The sequence below is a fragment of the Triticum urartu genome, chromosome 4A (genome assembly GCF_056163025.1).
Source record: "Triticum urartu cultivar PI428250 chromosome 4A, HENAU_Tu73, whole genome shotgun sequence".
In the NCBI taxonomy this organism is placed as follows: Eukaryota; Viridiplantae; Streptophyta; class Magnoliopsida; order Poales; family Poaceae; genus Triticum; species Triticum urartu.
In genome coordinates, this window is record NC_141876.1 from 14,321,763 (window position 1) to 14,333,211 (window position 11,449).

Consider the following 11,449-nt stretch of genomic DNA (forward strand, 5'->3'; position numbering starts at 1 on the left):
TTTCTCACCGGGCCCGCTGGTCGGTGGCACATTGTATTCACACCCTTGCCCGCCTGTTTCGTCGCTGCCGCCGGCCATTTCTTCAGATAAAAATGGATACATAGATAGTTCTAGCGTACACAGATAAAAGTAAAGACCACTACTCGTCGCTTTCTGACTCCGACTCGGTAATATCCTCCTCCGACGTCTGAATGTAGGCGTCAGCATGCTGCTCATCTTCAAAGTCTCAATCCGACGTTTCTTGTAGCTTCAGTTTCAATTGAGCGGCCTGCTTCCCCGAACGCTTGTCCTCCCGATAGGCGGCTCGCTTCGTCCTCTTCGCGTCCCTCTCCAACCTTCTTTGCTTGTAGAACTGGCGCTCGTCGACTATGTCCTGCGGGAAGCATTCGCGCCACACCACCAAGGCTTCCACGTCCATCTCGGCGATGGCGAGGCGACGCTGCCGCCTCCGGTGGACACGACGATCCTCGTCGGTGAAAAGCCGCGGGAGAGGCGCCAGATTCTGCGCCCGCTGGCTCAACACGTCGGAAAAATTCATATCCCGACGAGGCCTCAGCAGGCGCCACGCCGCCGCGTCGTGCACGCGGGCCGCCTCCTCTGCGTTGTCGAAGGTACCGAGGATGAGACATTTCTCGCGAAACCAGATCTCGGAGGAGAAGGCGCCGGAGCGGCGCTCGCGGACTCCGCGAAAATCCGAAGCGCCCAGGCGGCGGATCGATATGGTGGCGCAGAGGCGGCGAGGCTGGTGAGAGGGGGCGAGACGAGTGGGCGGCGAGCAGAGTGTGGAGGGAGCGCCTTCTTATAACGAGCGCCGGCCGCGGCGCGCGCGCGGACCTTTCCCGCGCGCTGGAGCGCCAAAACCAGGGCGACGGCATGGACGCTTGCATGATCTAAAACGCGCGCGGTCATGAAATGAGTCGACCCGTAGGGCGCACTGCTGACCCAAAACTAAAAGAGGGCGGACAGCGGGCAGACGGCCGACCCAAACGGATAAAAAACGGATAAAAATGCCGTCCGTTTGACAAAAAGCAAACAAAAATACCGTCCGTTTGACAAAAAACAAACAAAAATATCGTCCGTTTGAGTCGGTCCGTTTAAAGTTGCTCTTAAAAACATGTGTTCTTCACTTACAACGCACGGACCATTAGCCAACGTGGTGGTGCTGGCTGCCGGGGGCTGTGTATCGTTACTTTTCTCTTCCCAACGACTCCTTGTGATGATATATATTACGTCCAGACGAAAAAAAATTAGCAAAGATCTGTCTAGATCATGTGCAGATTTCGCTGGTACTCATTGCGGTTGTGGATTTGGCTTGTTTTTTCCGTGCGATAGGTACACCGTACACGGTCCCCACTAAACCGGCTTCGTGTCCGCACCAAATGACAGGGCAAGGCGCTGGCCGCTGGGCCTGCATTCATGGGGGACCTCTCCGCGCCTCGATAGTGGGCAGCGGCATCAAGAAGTCATGGGCGCCCTACTCAATAAACAACAGCGCTGGGCTTGCGACTTGTGATTTGATTGATCATGGAGTAGCAGGAGAGGCTGGAGGGACCGACGGTGAACTTTAGCGAGTTCCCGCCGCCGTCGGGCGCCGTCGACGGGGACCGCTCTTCCACAGCCGTGTCCTAGTCACCGTCTCGGGCCGACGGGTTTCGCGGCATCTGCAGCCGGGCGCTTCAAACTGATCTCAGATGGCCTGACGGTTAGACCGGTTAAAAAAGATCCATCGAAGCGTCTTAAATCGGCTTCAAACGTCTTTGTTGTCTAGTGCGTCCAAATATAGGTTGGATATAAGATACATGGATATGGATGACGAAGATTTAAGGAGTGTCCGGTCAGCGCCCACGCCTGTAGCTGCTCTTAGGGCAATTTCAACGCAATTCGGCAAACGGATGGAATCACACGTCTGCGGATTTCCTCTTCTTTTTCCTCCCCTGACCCTAGGCGGCTAGGACAAACTCTCCTCCTTCAAACTTCACCGACCAGCCCGTCGATTCTTCTACCACCTGTCTGCCGCTCCGGTGACGGTGGGGGAATCCTGGTGCCTCCCCTCCGGTTAGTACTTATATTTTAGAGTTTTTTAGTCCTCGAGGGTGTAGCGCTGGGACTAATGACAACGCTTCTTCATCGAATTTATCTTCTGGGCTCGATTCTTCTCGAGTTTGTCCGTCTGCACGTAGTCGAGGGAGCTCCGACGTAGGTTCATATTGTCTCCTTGGGACTATGAGGTTAAGGTTTCTCGTTGTGTGGCGAGATTTGATGTTAGATGCTTTCGATCTACATAAGGGTTCAATGGCGACGACGGTGGCTCAAGAGCGTTGCTCCTTAGGGGCACGTGCATGAAGACTTTCCGGCTGTCATCGACAAAGTCAAGTCGGCTCCGAAAGGCGAGTGGCAACGGCGACGCCTGAGTGACTCGTTCTGGCGCCAACTGTGGTCGTTCGATGGTCTCAAAATCTAAATGTAATTTTTGTTATGTTAGAGATATTTTGTAATTCCGCTGAACTCTTATAATAGATTTGATCATTTTCGCAAAAAAAATCATGAACATGTTCAGACGTGTGCGTGTACAACTGGCAGGATGTAAGAGCAACTACAGTCGGACCTAACTATGTGTACACAAACAATAACTGGTCATCCCTCATTTGTCGGGGTCCACAGCCGGGTACCTCATTAGAAAATCCTCGGACCCACACAATCACATGCAACGTAAACTTAACTCACGTGATACATCTCAATCCCACACATATCGTTCGACTGCTTCATGATGCATGTTATCGGACTACCAAAAATTGGCATGCTTTACTACATCATACATGCCATTCAGACTACTGAATTTTGTCATGTTCTTCATACTAAAGCTGTGGTGAAAGTTCACCCAGTGCTGTCTTTGCCCTTGTTGTTGCCCTTGTCGTCTTTGTTGTGGAACTAGCGCTCGAAGACGCAAAATGGATTGTGTCGGGTCTGTTCACTGTTGGAGTTGTCTAACCCATCACTGGCTTCCTCCTCTTCTTTGGGGGTCATCCGGCCATGGCACGGACGCCCGGCTTTGCTCCATTGCGAGGGCGCGTGTTATCTCCCTTTGTCGCTTCTCGGCGATGCGGGCACAAAAGGCTTCCTTGTCCAAGGCGGTGTGCGGTGCCGCCTCCGTGGCATCAGCCTCTACGGTTGGCACGGCATCCCTAGCCCTTTGCCTCGCACAGCGTTCAGGCCGCGCGTCCGCAGCGGACGGGCCATGACCCATACCGGCATTGACCTCCAACTCGGAGCGCGATGTTGCGGGGACGAGGCGCCGCCGAAGGGGTTGCGCCGCCACCCTGGAGCCCCGATGCCAAACTGTGGTCACTGCTTCTAGCGAGGCCCCGGTCGGGCCCCGGTGGCCGGTGGATCCAAGTGCCATTTGCGTGGACGCAATGGATCCTCGACGGATCTAGTCCGTTCACGGGCAGTTGCACTCCTCCCGAGAGCAGTGAAGAGCCATGCGAACGACCATCTCCTCCTCGTCCCCGCATGGGACGAGGTCCCAGTCGATGGATCTGGAGATCTTGGAGTCAGATCAGCTGCTCGCCGTGTTGGAGAAAGCCTAAGATGGCCGGAAAGGAGCTTGGGGTAGAGTGGAGTGGAGTGGACTGGCTAGGGTTTCAACCGGGATGCGGATAGGGACGTATATGTGAGGTTGGGGGTAGGCTAGCATGGGCCGGATCCAACGTGTCGGATGCACACGGGTGCGTCCGGACCTCCCCATATCCGCTCAAATATTGGCTAGATATGAGGGGTGCCGATCAGCCCTAACATATAGGGGCGATACGAGAGGTGCATCTGGGTCGTGACTTTGTGGCCGACCGTCTGCCCAGACATATAGGGAGCGTTTGAGGAGTCCAGATATAGATGCTCTTAGTCACCCAACAAGAGTCATCAAAATGTCTGATCCGGGTACTCATGTAGGGCAGGATCCTCTTGCACGACCTATAACACACAGCAGTGATCCCCTCCTCCTCGGCGATGAGGGCGGCCTCCTCCTCCGCTCGGCTCTTGTCAAACGTCTACACCTTCTCCCTTGAGAGCAACACCCAGTCCACTTGTCGGGGAACCAACACCCAGAGCGGCACCTGGTTTAGGGAGCTGCCCCTAGATTCAGAGTCGCGCGCGGGCGGCCACTTCTCGGTATCAGACTTCTTGCCCATAGCAGCGGTCGTAGGCGTGGTGGTGTGCGGCGGCCAGTGTATGTGTTGGGGAGATATGGACCAACGAAGAGTGGGTCCAGTGGACATCTAGACTCCCTTAAAACTCCCCCTAGTTTTGAGGGCGATTTGAGTAAATTTGGACGCCTAGACCAGTCATCGGACATTTGGTGACTAGCGTTGGATGACTCGAGGTGGTTAGATATTAAGTGGTCCGTGTTTGGAGTTGCCCTTATTGCTTGTGATTCCGATTGTTATTACGCCGAGTCTGTAGTGTCTTGTTTGGCTGCCCACACCCAATGGATCAAGCTTCAGTGGATCGTATTTGACCCCTTTGGTTGTGTTCGTGTTACCTGTATCACACACTGCTTAAAACAACCCTCGCCCTAGCATCGGAGGAGCGGCTGAGTCGGTCGTTTCCAATGAGCTAGACTCAAGGGAGCGCATAAAAGCTACGGTGTAGCTGGGTACGAACCCTTTCCACATGTTTAGTTTTGACCACCTTAATCTCCTTCATCTGATCCTTTTCAATCATACAACGGTGTTTCAATTCGAGATAACCTCTAAACGGAAGAATGTACATGGAGTTGTGATTCCATTCCTGTGATCTGTTCCTGTTTTTATTGACCGTAAATCTTTGGTTTTGTGTTCGTGTTTAAAACCCCTATAGGTGATTTTTTGCCAAATTCATCGCACATGGTCGACCGTTGAAATTTCCTTTGAGGTGTATCTCCATCTTGTTGTTTCACAAACATTTTTGTGATGATGCTGTTGTATTGTACTAACATGTTCATGCATGCCTGTTATATCAGACAAGTTACGCTAAAAAATAACAAACAAAACAAAACAAAGTGACGAGTCCCTTTGAAGTTCTTCTTTTTAGCCGAATCATCTTCGAGTTGAACACGGCATGCAAGTTGCATGCGGGGGAAAAACCCACTCCGTCCTTCTCACGCCTGTGTTGCGCGTGACTTGGATTTGAAATGATTTGGCGCGTGCGCACGCATAAACAAACACGGGCCGGTCGAGACTCGAGATCAAGCATCAACCTACTGTAGCCAGACTTGTAGCCTCGTGGAAATTCTCAGTCATAGAGGGGAGGACGTAGTTTCTTTTCTTTTTTGTTTGACGTGTGGTGGGGGAGGACGTAGCTTGGGCTCGACATGAGCCGAGAGCCGTGGCGACCGGGGCACGGGTACGGTCTACTCCACCAGAGACATCACATGTGCCTACGCCCGACGAGTGGCTCGTCGCGTTGCGTCGGCGCTCATCACTCGGCAGTGATAAGAAGTCCGCTAGTGCGAACGGTGGAGTACTTATCGCACGTTTTTCTTGTTAAATTAAAAACTGCCCAACGTATTTTACCCGCCACCAACTTATCCGCCCCACCCCTCAGCTGTTATTTTACTCTGGTTTTCTCCTAGGTGGCGCCGGTCAGCAAGAAATTAGACGAGGGCACAAGGCCCACACGCCATAGTCTTCCCCTATCTCTCCTTGCTCCGTGTTCTCTCTTTTTGGATCCCCTTCCCGTCTTCCCACCACCGGCTTCTCTGCGGCAGGGGATATCCCACCTCTGTCGCCTCCCAACCCTCGACTCCGCTGCCATATTTTGATGTCGCTCGTGCGCGCTTAGGGGGGGGGGTGCACTTCGTCGAGCCAGAGCACACCTTCGCATGCGCTAACTTGTGTGCACTGGTCCGACGCCACACGATCGTACAGATTTCGAAACCACACATTTGTCCATACTAGCAGAGCGTCTCACACACCTGTCATTGAGTAAACACGCAACCATTCGGTCCTGCGCAGTCGTTCAACCCTTTACAACCGCCGGACACCGCACCGTCGTCCAACGCCGAGTTGCTATATTTTTTTCACTCCTCGCCGACGACCCTTAGGGTGATAGAGCGCGAGCTCGGTGGCCACCACCGGCGGAGCTACGTTAGGGCCAAACAAGGCCGTGGCCCGCCCAGCTTTTCCAAAAAAATATTTATACCTAAGCTTACTGCTCAGCTCACAGACACACAAGACTAGTCAGCATGCAGCAATTCAAGTTTAGCACCATGTTTAGCAACCTGGCCCGCCCAGCTTTTTGCTGGTAGCTCTGCCACTGGTGGCCACCATCGTCGTCGGGATTGAGCTTGCAACTGTAGGAGCCATCCTTGGCTATCTCACAACTAGGCTACGTGCTGGGACTTCAGCTCCTATTGTCGCTGGCCAACCGCCACAACATATGTTCCCCATTTGGCGGCAAAGGGAAGAGGGAGAAGGGATTTGGGCGGGGAAATAGATGGGAAGAATATGAATGTTGGGTTGTATCGGTTTTCTAGGTGATGTGGCGCCACTTAGTTCAAAACCAGTCAAAAACACATAGATGTTTGTCTTTTAAATGGTTTTGAGAGTTGAGGGTGGAACTTGGACCAAACTGAAGTCAAGGGTTGTAATTGTACTTAGCCATATTTTTTTTTCCTTTTTCCTTTTATTTTTCGATTATTTTCTTTTTGAGTTTTTTGGAAATTTCGTTTTTTTAAAGAATTTAGTTTTTTTAATGTTATGAATTTTTAAAAATGTTCATATTTAAAAAAACATTCATAAAATTCAAAACAAATGTTCTTAAAAAATCACTTTTTGAAAACAACCAATATTAGTTTTTTTATAGGAAAGAAAGATTGAACACTGAAAACCCCAATGAAAAACAGAAAGAAAAAAATCGCTGGAAACCTTCCTTAGAGTTGCTTTTAGAATTGGGCCTGCGCACGCACGTCGACTGGGGCAGGGACTTTGGGCCTTGCTTTTAGAATTATCGAAACAAGGCCCATCTGACTGAAACTCAAATAGGGTTACAATACAGGCCCACAAGATAGCAAACCCATCCTTTCTATATATCGCGTCCTCGCCACCCCCACCTCTCTCGCCCTCTCTTTCCCCTCGCACAATCGCGGCGTCGGCGGCTGCGGCGGAACCTCCCCGGCGATCACCGGACTCACCCCGGCAGGTACCGCGCTTTCCTCCCTCCCCCCCTGTATCCGCGTGCCCACGACAGCGTTCGTTCCTACGCGTACGCGTGCTTGCGCGGTCTTTCGCCGTAAGCCCTAGGTCTGCGGCGCGGGCTTAGATCCCCGGCGTATTCGGCGGGTTCCTTGCTGGTCCTCCCGGGGCAAACCCGCGGTCTTCAGTTTTGACTCCTGAAGTCTCATCGCCCGCTGGAAATATCGAATCTTGCCCCAGAGAGGCTCGTTAGGCTGTTCATGTCACGCTGTTCATTAATCATCACGCTGAATCAACTGTACTAGATGTGGCAATAGGTTGGCTGACGCCGCATTGTCTGGAACTTGCCACAGAGGTTGTTTGATTCTTGGTATTGAAAACCGTAGAAAAGTTTCTTGTGTGCTAACTTGCATGCAAGTCCACGGGAAATTTTGCTTTGTCTTCATGGCAGCCATGGCAATCACCTAATAATCCTTCAAGAAAATTCATGCATTATTCCCGTGGTGCGACCAAACAATGAAATTTTGCTTTGTCTTCATGGCAGCCATGGCAATCACCTAATAATCCTTCAAGAAAATTCACGTATTATTCATGTGGTGCGACCAAACAGCTTATAATGTTAAATTGTTACCTTCTTCGGTGTTTTCAATCTACGACTTAACATGCCATAGCATCCAACTCCTACATTTTTTAACTGTCTCTGTGTTTTTGGAATCCTCAAATCAAAGAGGGCCGTAACATGTCATGTGGTGTATGTAATTACAGGCAAAGCAATGAGGAGGTACAGTCCCCAATACCGGAGTCCCCCAAGGAGGGGATATGGTGGCAGAGGTAGAAGTCCCCCAAGGAGGGGATATGGAGGACGGAGGGAGCAGGGTTCAGGAAGCCTCTTGGTCCGCAACATCCCATTGAGCTGCAGGTAGAATTACTGTGACATGGATACAGCTTTCCTGATGACTTCGTTTTTCACGAAAGAAGAATATTTCACTTCTCAAGGTATTTACCTTAGTTTTGTTCTCTTATCTGTGGCAGGCCGGAGGATCTACGGGTTCCTTTTGAAAGGTTTGGTCCTGTTCGGGATGTGTACCTGCCAAAGGATTATTACACCAGGTAGGTTTTATGTACTCGCACAATTTATTTGCAGTTGGCAAACAATTTTTGGCCTTGTTTTCCCATGATAATGTGAAATATAGAAAAAAAAGGACTTGAATGCTTATCTACATTGTTGTTGCATAAGATTGGTAATCCCAGCCTTTTTTTCATGAAGAGATGTTGTGAGCATATCTTTCAGATTTGGTGTGATTTTGGTTTGCAATCATGTTTGTGCATTAACGTTTAGGCCCAATGAAAATACTCTAGTCATTGCAGTCTGTTCATGTGCTTCGGTGATTAATTTTTGTCACTAGAATGTGTGATTAACCAATCTGGAAATGCTTATATTACCTTGTCTTGCGTATTCATCCATTCCTATGATAGTATCTTTTTTCTGAAATAATTGCCAGGGTAGTATTGGTTTGATGCAAAGTACAATCCCTTGATTTGTTGAAGAATGTTTTTTTATATTCCTAACAATTCATTTGCTTGGCAAGATAGAGTCTTGTCCGAATGAAGAAGTTCTTCTATGAAGACAAAGATTTGATTTGAGAAAATTAGTTTCGTGAAGAGAAGATAAAGAGAGTTGTATTGGGTAGTCCATGAGAAGATTAAATGAAGCGAAGTTCATTTGAAGTACTTTTGAGACTTTTCAAACATTGAGGAACTTGAAGCGAATGATTTTACGAAGATGCTCTTTATGAGGATCACCGTACTTAGTCATTATACAAGAAATTTGTACAAGAAACTTGGATACTAGGGCCTGGACATGTAGCTGTGTTTTGCAACACTTGCTTCATGTTTGATGGAAAATGTGTGTAAGTTGTTGACTGTGCGTCGTCAAGAATCATAGAGGGCACACTGCATTTGAACTGTGATGGTAACATGAGAGGCCCACACACTCTATGAATACTTCATGCCCTCTTTTTTGTCTGTTATCCCATTAATTTCATTTATCCTACTTTGTCTAATGAAGTTGTTATACGCAGGGAGCCCCGAGGGTTTGCATTTGTGGAGTTTGTTGACCCTTATGATGCCTCTGATGCACAATATCACTTGAACCACACAGTATTTTTTGGCCGAGAGATAACTGTTGTTGTTGCTGCCGAGTCACGGAAAAGGCCAGATGATATGCGTAATAGGGCTAGAATCAGGTATGTTATTCCATTCTTGTGAAATTCTTCCTTATCTTATGTTATGTGCTCATTTGCACTGGTTACTTTGCAGGGGGTATTCTGGTGAACCTGAAAGGCGTCATTCCCGTTATGGTACTTTCTTATCATTAATGTTGTATGATTTGCACTCCTGCGTACTCTGAAATGCTAATCCAGAATTCTGAAAGCTTCATTCTATTAGGCTGTTTAGTTATCCCAGTTTAGACCTTGCAGTTGCATGTAGATAGAACAATTTAGATCTTTTTGCGGAGAATGCATTATCTCTGCTACACCTAACAGGTTGCAACTTGCAACCCTGCAGTTGCAGGAAATTATTTATTTGTTCTTAGCGTTCATATAATTGTTCTTTTGCATAGCATGTGGTTTTGGTCCTTTTGCACCCTCTAGTTAATGTAACATTCAGTACATTGCAAAGAAACATCAGTTAGATGGAGGCTTAATGAACAGAATGCTACCAGACATGTAACATCTGCTCACCAGTGTTAAATCTTAGGAAAGGCTCCATTATGCACAAATCTTTGTTTTGCGATACTGGTAACTGCTTATTGCAGATTGCAGAAGAGTGAAATCTGCAGTTTGCTGTGTTTTGAATATTTTAAATTATGTATCATATTATTTTTCCTGCAGTACCAGTTACCAAATTATTTATGTCCTCATGAATTTCAGGGAGGTCTCGTTCCCGTTCATGTTCCTACTCTCCTCGCTATCGGGGCCGTCCTCGGTCAAGGTCAAGGTCAAGGTAGGTCAACAGTAGGTCAAGTATTTTTGCTTGTCATGTGACATTTCTAAAGCTATTCCCCTATCATTCATGAATCCATCCACTCTCTGCTAAATATTTAATTATTTTTTAAAAGGTCATACTCTCCTGCTCCAAGACGGCGAGATGACTACTCTGCTTCCCCGCCAAGATCACATCACACACAGTCTCCTAGGCGTCTGCCAAAAGGACATGAAGAAGACGAGCGGAGATCCTATTCTCCTGCTGGTAGAGGTGGCGGCGAGCGTGATGCCAATACTAATGGAAAGTAAGTGCTATTTTTGTCATGAAAGTAATGGATGTTCTAGGTTTCTAGCGTTTCAAGTTTACTATGTAGCTCTACTGCTTTATGAACTCCATAGCCAATTGTCAGCACCAAGTTCTAGTGTTGTGAAAGAATCAGTATTCTATATGCCACTTATCTACCTCTCCCTTATTTGCTTTATAAACTTTGAAGCTAATTTGCCAGCACGTGGAATTCTTGTTTTGTATTCCTTTTACATGCCTTTGAGCAATGCTGGATCCACCTTTATTTTCCTTTAATAATAGCTGTTTTTTTTTCATATGCCAAATTGTTTCTAATGTACACTGCAGATATCTTCCCTCGATCTCCTTTAGCAACTGCTTTTGCATGCCAGATTGTCTGTAATGCACGCCACAGAGTTACCCTATGAAATTCTAGTCAAGCCGCATCTCTTTAGTTTTCTCTCGAACCCAGCATCATAAGAACTGTACATCCACTATATACATTTTTTTGTCCGCTACTTCTGGAATATGCACGTACCTCTCTCATACAAGGCCCTAGAGTAAACCTGTGGTCATATAGTGAAAGCTCTTCTCATTGGTTCTATGTTCGCAGGAGGTCACCACCATCTGACATTGACGGATCACCTCCACGCATCCGGAGGTCACCCAGGCAATCCTCAGGATCACCCGTGGGGTCGCGCTCAAGGTCCCCTGAAGCTTCTCCTGCCCGCAGCGACTGATGAAATTGGTGCCTCCCATATTGCCGCGTCTCCCACAGCGGCGCGGCCATGTACTCTATCTCTAGCTTCATTGTCTGAGTAAAACCCATCTGGGATGTGTTGGCTAGTGTTGCGGTGCCTCTTTAGTTAGCAGATATGACTGGTTGGCTGTTCTTTTGCTGCTTGGTGTTGTTGAACCTTGTACCATGGTAGTGTTTTAATGTGAACTGAGCCACAACTGAGCCACAATTGTGTTTGGATTTGTGATTTTAAATGCATTTTGAATGCCTTTAA

The 11,449-nt window shown here is 48.3% G+C and overlaps 2 protein-coding genes across 2 annotated transcripts; one reads left to right on the forward strand and one right to left on the reverse strand.

Moving 5' to 3' along the window:
- Positions 1 to 226: 226 nt before the first annotated feature.
- On the reverse strand, positions 227 to 875 carry LOC147974444 (uncharacterized). The gene is made up of 2 exons (XM_087520045.1): positions 807 to 875; positions 227 to 742 (listed from the first exon to the last, which is right to left on the reverse strand). Exons 1-2 carry the CDS (start codon positions 873 to 875, stop codon positions 227 to 229), a joined length of 585 nt encoding a protein of 194 aa, XP_087376171.1.
- Positions 876 to 7,052: 6,177 nt separating this feature from the next.
- On the forward strand, positions 7,053 to 11,449 carry SCL30 (SC35-like splicing factor 30). Its single transcript, XM_048713223.2, has 8 exons — positions 7,053 to 7,173; positions 7,932 to 8,085; positions 8,199 to 8,276; positions 9,248 to 9,412; positions 9,486 to 9,526; positions 10,100 to 10,172; positions 10,288 to 10,458; positions 11,050 to 11,449. The coding sequence occupies exons 2-8, from the start codon at positions 7,940 to 7,942 to the stop codon at positions 11,174 to 11,176; spliced, it is 801 nt and encodes a 266-aa protein (XP_048569180.1). The 5' UTR covers positions 7,053 to 7,173; positions 7,932 to 7,939; the 3' UTR covers positions 11,177 to 11,449.